The sequence below is a fragment of the Mercenaria mercenaria genome, chromosome 13, assembly GCF_021730395.1.
Source record: "Mercenaria mercenaria strain notata chromosome 13, MADL_Memer_1, whole genome shotgun sequence".
In the NCBI taxonomy this organism is placed as follows: Eukaryota; Metazoa; Mollusca; class Bivalvia; order Venerida; family Veneridae; genus Mercenaria; species Mercenaria mercenaria.
The window spans coordinates 27,368,412-27,389,179 of record NC_069373.1 but is presented as its reverse complement, the minus strand read 5'-3'; the positions used below and the strand labels follow the sequence as shown (position 1 = coordinate 27,389,179).

The 20,768-nt window shown below is 35.1% G+C and overlaps 1 protein-coding gene across 2 annotated transcripts in view; it reads right to left on the bottom strand.

Annotated features, from left to right (window-relative positions):
* LOC123529229 (protein SSUH2 homolog) overlaps window positions 1–20,768 on the bottom strand; it is a 92,372-nt gene that overhangs the window by 6,420 nt on the left and 65,184 nt on the right. For both annotated transcript variants that reach the window (XM_045309464.2, XM_045309463.2), the window contains exon 8: window positions 665–757. In XM_045309464.2, the coding sequence (XP_045165399.2) occupies window positions 665–757 (93 nt within the window). The remainder of the gene's footprint in view (window positions 1–664; window positions 758–20,768) is intronic.

Sequence of the window (20,768 nt, the reverse complement as noted above, 5' to 3'; positions counted from 1 at the left end):
CACGGTAGCTCTAAAACATAACTTCACGCATTCACTATAAATGATGAATTTTTATTCCTTCTCTTGAGAAGGAATATTATAGTTTGGTTAGTCACACTTGACTGAGCTACTGATATCGAAAGCTGTTGTCATTACAAGCTGGCCAGTCAAACTCCGCGACCTTAGAAATAACCTATGACGTTAAAACTATTCTTTCCTAATTGAGGCGACTCTCTAACTGAACACGTCCATGGATTACATATTACTAAACCCGAGGATGGTTGACTGATTCTTTTATTTCCTCCATTCTTGAAGAACATAACATATGTACAAACAAATTTACATGTAAACAACTAAGTATTATCGTTATTTTCAAATGCATGGTTAATATGTGAAAACAAACCCCATTGCGACCCTTTAATTATGTGTAACAAATTCACGCATCGAATCATAACGGATTGGCCGGGTCAATGTCTTATTGCCGTATTTACTCAACTGAAAGTGGTAACAGATTTAACTAGCGTAAATATCTACTTGACATTTTTTGGCAGTATAAAACAGACATTGCAACCAAAATTTTACAAGATGATCATTATATATTTATATAGATGTGCCCTAGAAGGAACTTTTGGTATGCTTTAACTTGTAAAATAGCTTTACATTCCCCTAAACAAAAGCTACTCACAATTTCACTTTCAGCTGGATAAAGCATTTAAGCTTTCTATAACCTTCACAATCATCGCACGTGACACGCCCGTCACCTCCGCAGTCCATGCACCTGTAAACATACAATATGTGTACATTTGGCATGATTTGCGCGTACGAGTAATTAAGACTATAGATCGATACAGGAAGATACATTTTTCGAAGGGGCCGTCTCAACATAACTTGATCACTGGTACATTAGTATATTATATGTGGTAGGAAACATGCGTATTACGATGATAAGGCCCGGGGTATTAAGCCACCACTTTGAGATGGGGGATATAGGTTTCGCTTTTTCTGCATGAGGAAGAATTGACCTCATGACCGATATGGCAGAAAATCGAGACAACAGCTATATGGTATTGGTAACGGGTGACCAGCATTGCGATGTCGATATCTATTGCCTCCGGGTATCATCAGCTGGATGTTTATTTCAATTTCAAGAGGTTTTCCATAAGAAATAAAACTAGAATGTGTCTGTAGGACACAGGGTGTGCCCCCACTGGTATATCTGTCACAAATATGGGGCAATAATTCAAATGTTTGCTGTCTTAATGGGGTATAACCTCAACAAACATTTTATGAAAAGGATTCATTATTCTAGGCCCTATACTTTTTGAGCTATGAGCATCACAAACAAAAAATCCACTATTTTGGCTATTTCAAGGGCCATACCTCTGTAATAAGAGCTAAGATTCTCAAGAAGAATGCCAAGTGTGCAAGGTCACATCACGATAAAGACTCCAGCAAGGTTTCCTGAATTTACATCAAATACTTTTTGAGCTAGGTACATAATAAGGTGAAAAAGTGCATTTTTTTTACTATTTCAGGGGCCATAACTTTAAAAATAGGGTGTGGAGCCAGCCAAAAAATTAGAGGTGTGCAAGTTTATATCATGATAAAGACTTACGCAAGTGTTCAACCATTTATATTAAATACTTTTTGAGCTAGGTTTGTCACAAGGTGAAAATGTACAGTTTTGACTATTTCAGGGGCCATAACTCTAAAAAAGGGGGCGCGCCCAAATGAAAAATAGGAGGTGCACAAGTTCATATCATGTGTAATAGTGGCCCCAGGTTCTTAGCATAACCTCGGACTGACAGACAGCAAGTGATCACAATGGCGTTACACGGACAGACGGACGGATAATCATGAACACACTTGTAGACAGTGGGACACTGGATGTTGGACACTGTTATTAAAGACGAACTAATATATAGTGACTAATATATTTTATTTAGTATATATTCAATTATACTAATATAGAAACTAGCTATTAAATGAATGATAATTATATTGTAAGTCCTAAATTTACTTAAAGAATTATATTTATATTAATTTAATTGAAAATATAATGATATGGCCGAATTTAATGGTCAACGATATTCGTTTATGAGCAGTGGACTAAGTCCAAGTTTAAATGTCAAGGCTAAGCCTTGTTATACTGACCTTAGAGGTGCAGTATTTAACCGACCGATACACTATTGTGTCTCGGTATATATACGGTCAGTGGTAGAACAAAAACAATTGATTGGTTAATCTAAGGAATAAACAAGTTCTTAAACCAATCAAATATGTAAACCAATGAAAATAGAATATAGTTAAATTCTGATCAATGACAGAAGGCGTATTATCTTAACATTAAAACTCATGCAAGGTTTCATGAATCTATATCAAATACTTCTTCAGCTAGGCATGTCACAAGTTGAAAATGTGCATTTTTGACTATTTCAGGGGCCATAACTCTGAAAATAGGGGGGGGGCGGACCAAAACGAAAAATAGGGGGTGCGCAAGTTCATATTACGATTAAGACACATGCAAGGTTTCAAGAATGAATCTATATCAAATACGTTTTAAGCTAAGCGTGTCACAAGGTGAAAATGTGCATTTTTGACTATTTCAGGGGCCATAACTCTGAAAATAGGGGGTGGAGCCTGATGAAAAATAGGAGGTGTGCAAGTTCATATCATGATTAAGACTCATGCAAGGTTTTATGAATCTATATCAAATACTTTTAGAGCTAGGCATGTCACAAGGTAAAAAATGTGCATTTTTGACTATTTCAGGGGCCATTACTCTGAAAATAGGGGGCGGAGCCAGATGAAAATTAGGAGGTGCGCAAGTTCATATCAAGATTAAGACTCATGCAAGGTTTCATCATTCTATAACAAATACTTCTTGAGCTAAGCGTGTCACAAGGTCAAAATGTGCATTTTTGATTATTTCAGGGGCCATAAATCTGAAAATAGGAGACAGAGCCAGACGAAAAATAGGAGGTGCGCAAGTTCATATCATGAACTAGGCCCGTCACGAACTTCGGACGGACGGACGCACAGATGCACGGACAAGACCAAATCTATATACCCCCACCACTCATGGGGGGGGGGAGGGCGGGGGGAGGGGAGCACAACAAGCATTGCATGCACTTTTAGTTACAAACTATGTTAAAGAAGGGACCTTTCATAAGAAATTTAAAAAGTCATTTTTTACCAAAACAATACTTAATATGTAGTTTCTTAAATTTTTGTCTTTCAAGTCACAAAATATCAATAAATAGAAACAAATAAATTTTAGAATTGACATTGTAAAATCATGTCGATTTATAATAGTTAATTCTGCTCTTTCTTTTCTGTGTGACATATAGTTTATGCTATCAAATGTTTCAGGCCCCAGGTTAAAATCCTGATAATGACCTTGTTAGATTTTTACAACCACGTCCATTTTTAATTCACAAAAATACACTATAAAAGTTGTGTTTTTTGAAAACGGTTGATTACAATTTATACTATTACATGTGTAGATTTTATTTTATTTGATTTTTTTTTTACTCTAAAATGGTTCAATATCATACGTATATCAATTAAATAATTCTTTATATATCGGGAAAGTAAGAAATTAAATGATTCGAAAATTATGGTACGTTTTTAGAACAAGAGATCACAGAGTGATCTTGGCGCCCACCAATGTGCCATTTTTGAGTGTTCCAAATTTCAAGACTTACTGACTAGCTCAAGGTCAAATTTCATTTCCGTACACAACACTGTGCATATGGTCCAAATTCGAAAGCTGTAGCTTGAGAAATGTGAAAGTAGGTCACTAGATCAATTTCAAGGACAAAGTTCTTTGAACACAAAACTATGCATGTGCATCAAGTTTGAAGGCTGTAGTTTGAGAAATTTGAAAGTAGGTCACTAGGTCAATCTTAAGGTCAAAGTTTATTTCGGTACACAAGACTATGCAAGTGGTCCAAATTTGAAGGCTGTAGCTTGAGAAATGTGAAAGTAGGTCACTAGGTCAAAATCAAGGTCAAATTACACTTCAGAACACAAATCTATGCAAGTGGTCCAAATTTGAAGGCTGTAGCTTGAGAAATGTGTAAGTAGGTCACAAGGTCAAAATCAAGGTCAAATTACACTTCAGAACACAAATCTATGCAAGTGGTCCAAATTTAAAGCCTGTACCTTCAAAAATGTGAAAGTACGTCACTAGGTCAATGTCAAGGTCAAAGTTTGTTTCGGTACACAATCCTATGCATGTGGTCTAAATTTGAAGCCTGTAGCTACAGAAATGTGAAAGTAGGTCACTAAGTCAATCTTAAGGTCAAAGTTCATTTCGGTACACAAAACTATGCAAATGGTCCAAATTTGAAGGCTATAGCTTGAGAAATGTGAAAGTAGGTCACTAGGTCAAAATCAAGGTCAAATTTTATTTCGGAACACAGAACTATGCATGTGGTTCAAATTTGAAGCCTGTACCTTCAAAAATGTGAAAGAAGTCACTAGATCTATGTAAAGGTCAAAGTTTGTTTCGGTACACAAAACTATGCATGTGGTCCAAATTTGAAGGCTGTAGCTTGAGAAATGTGAAAGTAGGTCACTAGGTCAAAATCAAGGTCAAATTTCATTTCGGAACACGAAACTATGCATGTGGTCCAAATTTGAAGCCTGTACCTTCAAAAATGTGAAAGGAGGTCACTAGGTCAATGTCAAGGTAAAAGTTTTTTTCAGTGCACAAAACTATGCATGTGGTCCAAATTTGAAGGCTGTAGCTACAGAAATGTGAAAGTAGGTCACTAGGTCAAAATCAAGGTCAACTCATGTCAAGGTTCATCTTGACACTCAAAACCATACATGTGGTCCAAATTTGAATGTTGTAGGTTATTGACAAGAATATTTTAAAAGCTTTTCCCTATATAAGTCTATATGAACCATGTGACCCCCAGGGCGGGGCCATATTTGACCCTAGGGGGACAATTTGAACAAACTTGGTAGAGAACCACTAGATGATGCTACATTACAAATGCAAAGCCCTAGGCTTTGTGGTTTGTACAAGCAGATTTTCAAAGTTTTTCCCTATATAAGTCTATGTAAACCATGTGACCCCCGGGGCGGGGCCATATTTGACCCTAGGGGATAATATGAACAATCTTAGTAGAAGACCACTAGATGATGTCACATACAAAATATAAAAGCCCTAGGCCCTGTGGTTTAGAACAAGAGGTTTTTCCAAATTTTTCCCTATATAAGTCTATATAAACCATGTGACTCCCGGAGCAGAGCCATATTAGACCCCAGGGAAATAATTTGAATCATCTTGGTAGAGGACCACTAGATGATGCTTCATACCAAATATCAAAGCCCTAGGCTCTGTGGTTTTGGACAAGAAGATTTTCAAAGTTTTTCCCTATATAAATCTATGTAAATTATAGAAATAAACAAAGGGTCATAACTCACTAAAAAATTGTTGAACCAGTCTGATTTTCAGGGGGACACAACTAGGGTACCAATACATCATTCTGACAAAGTTTGGTCAAAATTCCCCTGGTAGTTTCTGAGGAGATGCGATAACGAGAAATTGTTAACGGACGGAAGGACGGACGGAAGGACGACGGACCACGGACACAGAGTGATTTGAATAGCCCACCATCTGATGATGGTGGGCTAATAAATAAAATTGAGACTTGTGTCACCCTTGGTTAAATTGATCATTTTCTCTTTCTTTTAAAAAATATTAGCAATCAGCGTGGTACAGGTATTTTGCCATTTTCAACGTGAATATAACTACAAAAATTTTACCAAACTGTTGCAAAATAATAATTACAAAAAAAAACAACAAGAGTGCCAGAATGTCATAATATATGTCCGTCGCAGCAAATTAGCAAATAGCACTTGTATTTGCAAATGGAATCTTAATTTTGTGGTTGTTTAGTAATTATTGTAATTCTTTTGTTTTTTTAAGTCCACAAAAAACTCCTTACCAAGTAGAGATACCTTGAAATACACCTAAAATTTGAAAGTAACATCTATGTTGTATCACAGAAAAGTGGTCTTGGTTTTTTCCTACGGTCAGTTATAAAAAAAAGTTACAATACAGGTTATTTATAGTAACAATGAAGGGAAGTTAAAAAAAAAAAAAAAAAAAAAAAAAAAATCCGAAACATTTTGTTAGTCCACACAAAAATCCTTACCCGGTAGAGACAGGTCAAAATACACCTCAACATTGGATGTAATATGCATGTTGTACTACAGAAAAGTGGTCTTGATTTTTTCCCTACGACTAGTAATGAAAATGTTGCAATACAAGCTATTTATAGTAACAACAAAGGGAAGTAATTATAAAGAAGGGACCTGCGCATTACACTCCGTCTCATGATGGTGTACAACTGTGCCAAGTAACATCAAAATCTCTCCATGCAAGAAGAAGATATGGTTTTGTATATTTTGACCTCCAAGTGTGACCTTGACCTTAGATCTAGGGAACTGGTTCTTGCGCATGACACTCCGTCTTATGATGGTGAACAAATGTGCCAAGTTTCATCAAAATCCCTCCATGCATAAAGAAGAAAAGCTCCGGACAAAGTTTTCATTCTTTTATCCTTTGACCTCCAAGTGTTATCTTGACCTTAGACCTATGGACCTGGTTCTTGCGCACGACACGTCGTCTCATGATGGTGAACAATTGTTCCAAGTTAAATCAAAATCACTCCATGCATGAAGAAGATATGCTCCGGACAAAGTCATTCTTGAATTTGACCTGTAACCTCTAAGTGTGACCTTGACCTAGGGACCTCGTTCTTGCGCATGACACTCCGTCTCATGATGGTGAACAATTGTGCCAAGTTTCATCAATTTCCCTCCATGCATGAAGAAGATATGATCCGGACAGAGTCTGTGGACACCGCCCGCCCATGGACCCGCCCGTCAGGGGCGTTTCCATAATACGTCCCGTTTTTCAAACGGGCGTATAAAAAAGGATGCGAGAAAGTAAAATGGCATTACAATTATATTCAAAGACGCATTTATAGCCTTATCAGTGTTGTATATGTCTGTGTTGTTTTAACGCTCCTTATTTAGTGGTAACTGGGGACCGATAAAACGGATATATACGCGTGATGGATCAACAATTTCTATCAGCTTTCATTCATTAAGATTACAGAATATAAATGACATTCATGTAAAATCATTTTAGACCATGTACGATCAATTATGAAAGTTTCATAATGACAATTTTCATGATATTTCAACTGAAAAAAAATCATGAAACCAGTTCAAATTTTCACGAAAGTAAAATTATATTTCCACACAATGAAAACAAAATGATCATGATCGTTTTTTTTTAATATCATAAAAAGTTCGTTGATATCATGAAAACATAGGTATTGCTGATGCAGTTTAAAGCACTGACTAAAAATATTTTCATATTTATCTTGCATTCATGGAAAATTTATCTGTTATCATGATATATCTTTAGTTTTTATTAAAACCGTTATTATTGTTGCAAAAGTTTCATGAAAGTTAAATGGTGGAAAATCAATTCCGTTTTAAAACCAGATATTTTATTTACAATAAAAAATACACTCTTGTACATGAAAATCCTCCGGACATTTCCGCCTTTAATTTGACCTAGGCAGACTCTGAATCTATTATATTTTTTTATTTGGCATAACTGACACCGATATTTAAATAAAAATTAAACAAGAGGGCCAAGATGGCCCTAGGTCGCTCACCTAAGAAACACACCATAACAGTGTAAAACATGTTTGACCTAGTGATTTCATGGAAACAAATATTCTGACCAATTTTCATTAAGATTGGACCAAAAAATTGGTCTCTTGCAATAAAACAAGCATTTTCTTAGATATGACCTAGTTTTTGACCCTAGATGACCCATGTTCAAACTCGACCTAGATTTTATCAAGGAAATCATTCTTACCAAAATTCATGAAGATCAATTGAAAAATACAGCCTCTATCACATACACAAGTTTTTTCTTTGATTTGACCAAGTGACCTAGTTTTTGACCTCAGATAACCCATATTCAAACTCGACCTAGATTTCATCAAGGCAATCACTCTGACCAAATTTCATGAAGATCAATTGAAAACAACATCCTCTATTGCATACACAATGTTTTTCTTTAATTTGACCTAGTGACCTAGTTTTTGACCCCAGATGACCCATTTTCGAACTCGGCCTAGATTTTATCAAGGTAATCATTCTGGCTAAATTTCATGAAGATCAGTTGAAAAATACAGCCTCTATCGCATACACAAGGTTTTTCCTTAATTTGACCTAGTGACCTAGTTTTTGACCCGAGATGACCCATTTTCGAACTCGGCCTAGATTTCATCAAGGTTATCATTCTGACCAAAATTCATGAAGATCAATTGAAAAATACCGCCTCTATTGCATACACAAGGTTTATCTTTGATTTGACCTAGTGACCTAGTTTTTGATCCGAGATGACCCATTTTCGAACTCGGCTTAGATTTCATCAAGGCAATCATTCTGACCAATATTCATGAAGATCAATTGAAAAATACAGCCTCTATCGCATACACAAGGTTTTTCTTTGATTTGACCTAGTGACCTAGTTTTTAACCCGAGATGACCCATTTTCGAACTTGGCCTAGATTTCATCAAGGTTATCATTCTGACCAATATTCATGAAGAATAATTGAAAAATACAGCCTCTATCGCATACACAAGGTTTTTCTTTGATTTGACCTAGTGACCTAGTTTTTGACCCGAGATGACCCATTTTCCAACTCGGCCTAGATTTCATCAAGGCAATCATTCTGAGCAATATTCATGAAGATCAATTGAAAAATACAGTCTCTATCGCATACACAAGGTTTTTCTTTGATTTGACCTAGTGACCTAGTTTTTGACCCCAGATGACCCATTTTCAAACTCAGCCTATATTTCATCAAGGTTATCATTCTGACCAAAATTCATGAAGATTAATTGAAAAATACAGCCTCTATCGCATACACAAGGTTTTTCTTTGATTTGACCTAGTGACCTAGTTTTTGACCCGAGATGACCCATTTTCGAACTCGGCCTAGATTTCATCAAGGCAATCATTCTGACCAATATTCATGAAGATCAATTGAAAAATACAGCCTCTATCGCATACACAAGGTTTGTCTTTGATTTGACCTAGTGACCTAGTTTTTGACCCGAGATGACCCATTTTCGAACTCGGCCTAGATTTCATCAAGGTTATCATTCTGACCAATATTTATGAAGATTAATTGAAAAATACAGCCTCTATCGCATACACAAGCTAAATGTTGACAGACGACAGACGACGGACGACGGACGCCGGACATCGAGCGATCAGAAAAACTCACCTGAGCATTGCTCAGGTGAGCTAAAAAGGTAAGAATAACAACATAAGAAGAAATGCGCACCTCTTTCTTTTTAGAACTAGGATATTAACTGCAGTATTTAATTGAATTTCTCATGTTGTTAAATTTGTGATATTAACACAAAAAGACTTATTTGCGAAGTAAAATTGATACAGTGAAACATCGCTCGCTCGAGCATCGATGACTCGAGCACCCGGGTTCGCTCGAGCAATTCACGTGGTCCCGGCCGATTTCCTTCTATTTTCTATGTGAAATTACCATGGCTGGGTCGAGCATCGATAACTCGATCGCTCGAGCATGACACCTGGTCCCTGTGTATTAATCTAGTCTTCGTTTCTTCTGGCAAACTCGAGCAGAGATGTCAAAATTTTTCGCACCTTCGGCGGTCAGAATGTATCAGTTATTGAAACATTTTCACACACCGTGAGAATTGTGTGGTCTACTCCCCAACTATCTTAGATGTTTGTTTGTCGGTATATTTCATCTTATAAAGAGACTAATTATTGATAAAAGGTTGAAGAAAAGTTTTATTGATAAAATTTTGATCAATTACTGATTACTTAAAACATCTTTTCTTCGGGATCAAGAAGATAGTTATGAGATCTTAGTATTTCAATCAGCAGTTGTAAGGAAATAATATAGCCTTTTCAGAAAACTGAGACGATAATTCTGATATGCACTTGTTGATAAATAAAAATAAAAAAAGTCTTAGTTGTTTCTTCACGTGTGCTATTTACAAATTACATATTGAAACATTTATTATAGATAACGTTTGTAATACGTTTTTTTTTTAAATGTCACAAGTATGTTATTATTACGCATCACCGTTTACTCTGCAAATGGTCCCGATTACAATTGGTAAAGCAAACTTCAATTTTCTTCATATGTTGGTCAATGTATGGGTCACTCGAAACCATGGATAACTCGAGCATTTTGCTCATCCCCTTGCGACCTCGAGCGAGCGGTGTTTTACTGTATAAAACTTACACACATTGTGTCGAATAAAACATTCAATCACAAATTAACTAAACTGATTAAAGCATATACTTTAACCTTTTGATCACGATACCGCATGTTCACGTGACATGCCGTCTGCTCATGACGCTACAACAACAACTTCGCAAAGAAGTTAATTATTCTTCGAAATCAGTGGAAATTATAGTGGACGCAACTTGACCCCGATGGTTGACCTTTGCATTATAGTACATAATGAGGCACAACCTATTATTGAAAAGGAGTGTATGTAAAACACGAGCTGCAAGAAAAAAGGAAATATAAGTTTATGTAAATATAAATTAGTGTATTTGAAAGTTATAACTGACCAAATGTAAGTATATATACTTTGAAATTGCAATGTTTACAAAATTATTCAATGTAAATATACATGGTTACCCTAAGCACCCTTGATTACTATAATGAAATAATCGCTATGAATAATCCGCCTAAGGTCAACCATCGCGGTCAAGTTGCGACTACTATAACCGTCTCGGAACGAATCAAATTTTTATTTTACAAAAATGAAATAAATATCATTCAAAAGACAAATTTATTGAGAGTAGGAAACCATTTGCACCTAAGCTTTCATATTAATGGTTTTATCCAAAAAATTACTTTTAAGAAACGCATGTATGAGATTTTTACAAATTTTATATGGAAAATAAAGGGGAAAGATGACAAGATGATGGCATTAAACATCATGTTAGGAACGAATCAAAAATAAAAATGAAATTTAATTTAAAAAATTAATACCGTGTGATGAATCAAATGTTGAACTTTGGTAATATTTTTGCACCTAAGGTTTCTTATTTTTAGTAATTTTGTTATTAAGTAAAATGTGTACATGCCCTTCTTATTTCTATATAGAAAATCTGACCGCTATCGATTATTGGCCGAAGGAATATTCTTCGATATAATCGTCCGTCCGTCTGGCCGCCAGAGAAAATGTGTAATACATATCATTGTCATATTCAACATTAGGAGTTGCGCACCAGAGTTTTAGCACATCTGAGCACAAAGTGTTCAAAGCGAGTTGTTGCGGTATCACTGTGTTCGTTGTCTGTCTTCGGCCGTCGTTCACGATCCATTGTTACCACTCTAGAGTCGTAATGAAACTTAGTCACATGCAATGTCGTGTTGACCTTTACCCTGCTAAATTTCTACAGTGGACTGGTCCATCATTCAATTGTGGCAGTACCACTTATTATTCAAAGGGGTGATTACTGAAAATTTACTGACTGAATACACGGCCTGTAAACACTGGCTCATCCTCTTTGAGGAGATGAGTTGAAAAAAGAGCCAGTGATACTTCCGAGGAGGCGCTAATGACCGGAACTTTATGCAGAATGTAAACAAAGAAGAAGGGTGAGTTGATTGTTTCCTTTCTCAGATAAATTTAAGGCCCTATTTCAAAAAATAGCCAATTTAGTTCCATTCAGAAATAAATATACTTTTTATATATGAAGGCCATTTTGCAAGGTAAATGCATTCCTTGACGTGAGAACTTTTGAAAGTTGGAAAATAGAGCAAGTCCAAACCAAAAGTAGACATTTTCCCATATATTTCGCCCAAATTTACACAAATTTAAGATTTTATAGTCCCTGCATCAATCTTGCTGAAAAGCATATCTTACTGATGCATGACTTATTGGTTTACTAGCGAGTTTATCCGTACATGTGCATTTAACACCATGTGGAGGAGCCATCGCCGCAGAGGAGGCGCTAAGAACCGGAGTGGGAGCCAAAGCACTTTGAAATTGAGATTTTTTATGTATCATCAATTCCCACATACCAGAGCTATATCATGATTCCATTGGATTGTGACAAACATCTGATGGATGATATTGTAACAACATCCTATTCATTTAGAATGTATTACAAGATATTTACACTTCTCTTTTCTTTTGCACTTGTCTAATGATGGGCTATCATGGCGTTATAAGTGTATACAGAACAGAACATATACTTATTAACTTGTACAACATGTACACGTTAGATAACATACATTACAAAACACAGATTCAACAGGTCACGATATTCAAAAGTTACAAAACAAATATAACTAAAACACATACTAGTATACACTACTTATTAGAGGATGAGCACAACAATAATTACCGTTGCAAAAGTGAAATTCTTCGATTTAAAGACAAGTTGATAAATTTACATAATCTGAGGAGTTTATTTTTATCAGTGCACTTTAGCAATTCAATAATGTTTATACATATTTGGTCTGTATAAAATAAGATTCAATATATTTTCTATCTAAGATCAGCTAAACATGGACATTACAGAAAAAGTGAATTCATCATCTATATCATTTAAATTACAAAAAATACAAAAACGTTCATTTCTTGGTATTCTATTAACTCCATATCGTCCAGTTTGAATTCTTAATGAATGTGATGAAACCCGAAATCTAGTTAAATAAAATCTAAGATCGAAGGTAAACATCAAGATAGCTTTCATACCAAATGTCACCTTAACATTATCATACAATTCCAACACAGTGTTCGACGACTTACTATTACACCATTCTTGAGCAAACATTCAAAACTTTGTTTAAAATAGTAAAAGTATGTTTCAGTATAGACGTTGGGTTTTCAAACACATATTAATCCATGGTCACATAACATTTTTTACACTAGAAACCAATTTTTCTTTCCATTTATACAATCCTTTCACTATACGAACAACCTTTGTATAACAGTGGATACGGCCTAATTCTCTATATACTGTAGCATTTGCTGTATTTATTTTACATTTAGTATTTTCTCAAAATTTAAGGTGATTCTCTAATTTCCTAGATTTACTAAATCCCATATTTCGACGATACTTAGTATAGATCCTACGAATGAGTCAATAACTACATAGTACCTTTGGTTTCATTTTATATTTTCTACAATTATTAATAGAACATTTAATGCTTTAATGCTTACCCGCTAATTGTGCTGATTTAATACAAAATGCCAGTATAGTTGAAAACGTACCGAGATAATTAAATCATTAACAACCTGTAGTATATTACCATCATATGTAAATTCTTCATTTGAAATAAACCACCACGTTTTCGAAAAACAACTACTTTAGTCTTTTGCGGTTAACTTCTAAACTCCATTTTTTGCAGTAACTGTCAACAACGCAAGAGAGCATTTAATTCCTCTAGACTTACCAAGAATAACATATCTCAGCAAATAAAAGTAAAATGATTATAATATCGTCAACAGTTAACCAGAGTTTATATCATTTGGAGAACAATTCCAAGTCTTCAATAAACAAAGAAAATAGTATTGGCGAAATTACCTCCCCTTGACGCAATCCTACTGAATATTAAAAAGACACCGTCCTTCGGTGCTGACAGTCATTCTGATTTTTTTTTATAATAGAACATTATGTCTACCCATGATTTTCTAATCTAAATAAGGGCCATCACTCTTGCAAAAGCAGGATAAGTTATGCTTCTGATGTACATGTCCACTTATGATGTTGAAAAACTGTTGCAAGTTTTAAAAACAATAGCTTTGATTTTATGAAAAGTTGACTTTAAACTAATATCAACCAGAAAATGATTTTTCTAAGTCCAAAGGGGCAATAATATGCAAAAGCAGATGGATTATGTTGCTTGCTCGTAACAGGGTCAGCTTATGATGGTGAACAGATTGCAAGTTTAAAGCAATAGCTTTGATAGTTTAAGGAAAAAGTTGACCTAAACATAACATACTTAACCAAGAAATCTGATATATTTTCAAGTCCAAAGGCATAAATCTTGCAAAATCAGATGGATATATTTTCTTTAGTACAGGGTCAGCTTATGATGTCAACAAGTGTTGCAAGTTTTTTAATGAATAGCTTTGATAGTTTTAGATAAAAGCTGACTTAACCTAAAACTTAACCAGAAAACTGATTTCGAAGCCAAAAGGGCAATAATTCAGGGCAAAAAGCAAGATGGAGTTATGTTTCTTGATGTACAGGTCTGCTTATGATGGATAACAAGTATTCCAAGTTTCAAAGCAAAAGCTTGATAGTTTAGAGAAAAGTTGACCTAAACATAAAAACTTAACCAGAATTGATATTTTCTAAGTACAAAGGGCATAAAATCTTGCAAAAAGCAAGATGAGTTATGTTTCTTGCAATACAGGTCAGCTTATGATGGTGAACAAGTATTCAAGTTTCAAAGCAATAGCTTTGATTTAGGAGAAAAGTGACCTAAACATAAAACTTAACCAGGCAACGCCGACGCAGACGCCGACGCCGACGCCGACGCCGACAACCGCTCAAGTGATGACAATAACTCATCATTTTTTTTCAAAAAATCAGATGAGCTAAAAAATCAGAATAACAATTACACGATCGCACACAAGATTTAACCTTTTCGTACATATCTTTTATAACTCTTAATATTTTACCGTCTATTCAAAGTTTGAATAATTTTAACCACAATGCGTTTCTGTCAATACCGTCGTATGCCATTTTCAGATCTACGAAACAGCAATAGAGTCTTTTATTATCATCTAGGTATTTCTGTACAAGATTTAACAAAATAAAACTAGCATCAACAGTTGATCTTTCTTTCCTGAAGCCAAATTGCGTGTCCGATATAGTATTATATTGTTCACAAAAATTAGTAATTCTTTTATTTAAAATAGTTGTGAATAAGTTCGACATGCAACTTACAAGAGTTATCCCCCTATAATTTTTTACATTACCCTTATCACCTTTTTTATGTAGAGGTACAATTACACCCTCGGTCCAAGTTTCAGGGAAAAAACCGCTACTTAGTATACCATTAAAAATATCGCATAAATGGCCAGCCAAAATGTCAATGGATTCTATAAAATATTCATTTAATAAACAATCATTTCCACAGGATTTGTCTCTTTTCAACAACTTTACTGCATCCAGAACTTCTTCTATTAAGATAGGACAATTTAACAAACACTCTTCATCAAAAGTATTTTCATTGATATCATATAAGTTGTATAATTATGATATTTTCTATGTAAGGGATATTTCCTAATGCACAACGGTTTTCGTGTCCAACGCATTTTGGATTTTTTAATAGTTAGTGTTTTTGTGGTAGTCTTGAAATGCAATTGCAATATGTGCTTCACTAGGTACTTACAAATGCTAAATAAATATATTTGTTTACTTGTAAATTGCTTAATTCGATTACATATATGAGAAAATGCTAACACTCAAAATACTCTCCCAGATGTTCTAACGATAACAATGAAACTGAAAACGTTAGATGTTTATTCCCCGGTGGAACCGCATATGGGTTTTGTCTTATCCTTGTCCGTTTGTCAGTCGTTCTGCAGTCAAAGTCATATTAAGTTATTATTTAGTACTGGGAGTTTGTAAATAGGGTGCCATCTGTTGAGGCAATATTTGATGTCAGACTTTTTTAATTAATGCTACGTAGTCAGAATGTGTACTGACCGTTACTAAGCTTACAGTTACAGAATTATAAATACAATTTTATAATTTTACTTAAATAACGTTTGTAAGGAAACATGTATGTTGTTTCTTTTAAACAGACTCATCTGGAACGAACAGAAGTAATTATATCATACAGAATTGGGCATCCTTTCTTTGCGATTCCTTTCAAACATTTAAAATGAATTGACCATTTAACATTAAACTATGTAGCCGTTGCATTGATACATACACATATATTTTTAGCTCGATTTTTCGAAGAAAATGTGGAGCTATTGCACTTGCACCGCCGTCGGAGTCGGCGTCGCCGTTGGTCTTTTTTATAAAGTCAAATATCTCTGTTACTATCAAAGCTATTGACTTTAAATTTAAAATAGTTATTTACTATCAAAGTCTACACCAGGAGAAACAATCCCTATAACTGATTTGAATTTTGATGGAGTTATGCCCCTTTTTAACAGAGAGTTTTTGGTTAACCCTTTTGATAGCATCAAATATCATTGTTCCTATCAAACAGAACAGAACAGAACAAAATTTTTTGAGACTTGTACATCGTACATCGTCTAAACACCAATATTACAATATACATAGTCACGTTCATACAATTTTAAAGAAAGTAACAAACATGTTGTTAACTAGAAAAGAGAAAACAATACCTAGACATATAATATATAATCAAATATAATGCAATTAACAAAGGAAGTGAGAATACAATGACATGGGTTCTTTATAATGTATTAATAATGACCAAATTTCTTTTTTTGATTGCCTCTTTGACACATTTACACACATTTCTAAACTCATCTTTGTTGGTCGAATTTAGTAGTGAATGGAACTACTGACTTGAAACTTAAAACAGTTATTCACTATCAAAGTCTACACCAGGAGAAACAATCCCTATAACTCCGATTTGAATTTTGACAGAGTTATGCCCATTTTTAACTTAGAACTTTTAAGTTTTATAAAGCTTTTACTGGCAAAGCTCTAATTCAGACTCAAGCACTGAGAAAAGTCGAGTGCGCTGTCTTATGGACAGCTCTTGTTATTTTAGGTAGAGTATGTGCATTTGGGTAGTATAATACAATATCAAGCATCAAATTACAAACATTAAAACGAAATAGATATTACATTGCGAGAACGAAAACGCTTTATACGAGTGTTAATCAACCAGGAAAAGAACTGGTCAGTGGCTCCGACTCTGGACATTTGCGCCTCCTCCAAGGCTTTGGCTCCTCCTCTTAGCCAAAATTGAACATAGAGGGGTAAAACCCGCCGTTAAAACACATAAATAATTCAGATTTAACATACCATTATGGGAAAAATTGGTACAATGTATGTTTACTCTTATTTGTGTAAATTAGGGCGAAATATGTGGGTAAATCTCCACTTTTGGGTCGAACTTGCCCCATTTTCCAACTTTTAAAAGTTCTCACGTCAAGGAATGCATTTACCTTGCAAAATGGCCTGCATATATAAAAAGTATAATCATTTCTGAGTGGAACTACATTGGCTATTTTTTTTAAATAGGGCCTTAAATTTATCTGAGAAAGGAAACAATCATCTCACCCTTCTTCTTTGTTTACATTCTGCATAAAGTTCCGGTCATTAGCGCCTCCTCGGAAGTATCATTGGCTCTTTTTTCAATTCATCTCCTCAAAGAGGACGAGCCAGTGTTTACAGGCCGTGGAATAGCGAACAGTGTAGACCATGATCAGCCTGTACGGACATGCAGGCTGATCTTGGTCTGTACTGGTCGCAAAGGCAGAATCACTTGCCACCAGCAGGCTAATGGTTAAGAAAATCTTGGCGGATTTTGAAATGGGTTATCCGGCTCAAAAACTAGGTGACGGTAGGTCAAATACTTTTGGCGATATGTGTAACACAAATTTTCTCTGACAGATGGACGGACAATTTAACGCCAAATCTATTTCCCCACACCGCAATGTGGCGGCACAGTAAGCAAGACCTTATCACCATTATGGACATGTTTTCCTACCTAAATTATGTAAAGATGGGCCCCTTAAAATACGGAACGTCCACAGTCCACTTCGTCATAATTCGAAAATGCCTAGTAACAGTAAAAAGTCGCCTAAAGACCACACTAACTGAACATACACCGACGGTAAAGGACAACAGCCTCAAAGAAAAGTGGACAACTTTAAGTTCATTTTAATTTATTTTTAATAAATATTATAATCTTTATATAATACTAGAAAGTCGTTTGGTACATTAATTTTTTACTTAAATTTTCGATAACATTTGTTTAACTTTATCAAAATAGCGAGTATGCAGTTGCATACCACAGACATGTTTCGGAATCAGAGTTTACAAATGACTGAAAACTTATTCGGCGACGCCGTCTAAATTCGTTTTCGTTACCTATGCCACGTGCAGACCTGGGGTAATTAAAAATGTAATTGTAATTAATTGCAATTAAATTACATTTCCTAAGTAATTGAATGTAATTTGTAATTGGGTCATTTATCAATTACATGTAATTGTAATTTAATTAATTACAGAGCAGTTTTGGGGTGTAATTGACAATTACATTTCAATTACTTTCCAATTACATGGCACATGCTAATCCAGTTTGTTGTGCAAATAGTATATATATGTTTATTACCAGTGACACTTTAACATGCTAATTTGCATTTCATAGCTGTGAAAAATAATAAAATATAATGGTAGGTGTTAATCCCTTGGACATAGCTCCTTTGTTCTGATATAATTGTCTTATTAGAACTAACTGGTAATCTTTGATGATGTTTGTCACTATGTTTTTGGAGAAAATGATCAAATTATGATTTGAAATTGTTATTTGCATCATTGTTATTTAGATTTTCATCAGAGCAAAAACTGTAATGCTTAGCATATCATTTTTTATCTGTGATAAAATTTGTTGTATTAAATGCTACAAACAACATAGCATTTGACATCACAGTTCTAACAAGATAAAAAATATTATTATTGTAGACATTATGAGTAATCTACAGTTTTAGTGACATAGTTATTCTAGGATGGCTTATGAATGTTTTACAACTTATTTTCAATGTGGTCTTTGGATAACATGTAGTGTCAAGAATAAAAAATTTAACTAGAAAATGCTTTTGTAAAAAAGCGCATGTCTCCCCAAATGCAAAGTCCTATAGGCAAGAAGTCAATAGGGGTCAGGAGAGAAAGTCAAAGAGACACTGATGGTTGGCTGCAATAGGGATAATCTACTTGGCATGTCCAGTCATCCCGCTAAATTTCAACACTCTTGGCCTAGTGGTTCTCAAGTCACTGTTCAGGCTCCAGTGACCTTGACCTTTGATCAAGTGACCTCAAAATAAATAGGGGCCATCTACTCTGCATGTCCAATCATCCTATTAAGTTTCAACATTGTAGGTCAAATGGTTCTCAAGTTATTTTCAAAAAATGATTTTACATGAACAGGCCACTGTGACCTTGACCTTTAATTGACTGACTCCAAAATCAATAGGGGTCATCTACTCTGCATGTTCAATCATCCTATGAAGTTTCAACCTTCTGGGTCAAGTAGTTCTCAAGTTATTGATCCGAACTGGTTATCAATGTTCAGGCCCCTGTGACCTTGACCTTTAATGGAGTGACCTCAAAATCAATAGGGGTCATCTACTTTGCATGTACAATCATCTTATGAAGTTTCAACATTCTGGGTCAAGTGGTTCTCTAGTAATTGATTGGAAATGGTTTTCAATGTTCAGGCCCCTGTGACCTTGACCTTTGACAGAGTGACCCCAAAATCAATAGGGGTCATCTACTCTTCATGACCAATCATCCTATGAAGTTTCAACATTCTGGGTCAAGTGGTTCTCTAGTTATTGATTGGAAATGGTTTTCAATGTTCAGGCCCCTGTGACCTTGATCTTTGACGGAGTGACCCCAAAATCAATAGGGGTCATCTACTCTTCATGACCAATCATCCTATGAAGTTTCAACATTCTGGGTCAAGTGGTTCTCTAGTTATTGATCGGAAATGGTTTTCAATGTTCAGGCCCCTGTGACCTTGACCTTTGATGGAGTGACCCCAAAATCAATAGGGGTCATCTACTCTTCATGACCAATCATCCTATGAAGTTTCAACATTCTGGGTCAAGTGGTTCTCTAGTTATTGATCGGAAATGGTTTTCAATGTTCAGGCCCCTGTGACCTTGACCTTTGATGGAGTGACCCCAAAATCAATGGGGGTCATCTACTCTTCATGACCAATCATCTTATGAAGTTTCAACATTCTGGGTCAAGTGGTTCTCTAGTTATTGATCGGAAATGGTTTTCAATGTTCAGGCCCCTGTGACCTTGACCTTTGACAGAGTGACCCCAAAAACAATAGGAGTCATCTACTCCAGCAGCCCTACAACCCTATAAAGTTTGAAGGTTCTAGGTCAAATGGTTCTCCAGTTATTGCTCGGAAATGAAGTGTGACGTACGGACGGACGGACGGACGGACAGGGCAAAAACAATATGTCTCCTGGGGGAGACATAAATATATGTTTAAAATGTAAATTATTAAATACTGAGGCAAAAACAATGTCTCCTGGGGGAGACATAAATATATGTTTAAAATGTAAATTATTAAATACTGAAGTATACTAGTTAAATTTGAAACATATTGCAGAACCATGATCATATAAACTTCAGAGAAATTCAGACCTTAGAGAAATACCTGACTTTACATGCATCATTCTTCTCTAACCGAATTCTGCTTGACAATGTATTAACTATTAATTTGGGCTGACCTTTAGCTCCCTTTGCAATGATATTAAAGACTGAGTGATGATTTCCCGCAAACACACATTTTACTTTGAGCTTAAATTCAATTTTGAAATAATTGAAATCAGTCTACAGGTGAATTATTATGTATATGTAGTACAAAGTAAAAGAACTTTGCTACAGTGTTCATGTAAGAAGTACCAAATTTGGTATTGTAACTGAATGTAATTAATTACAATTTGCTATGTAATTGTAATTTAATTAATTA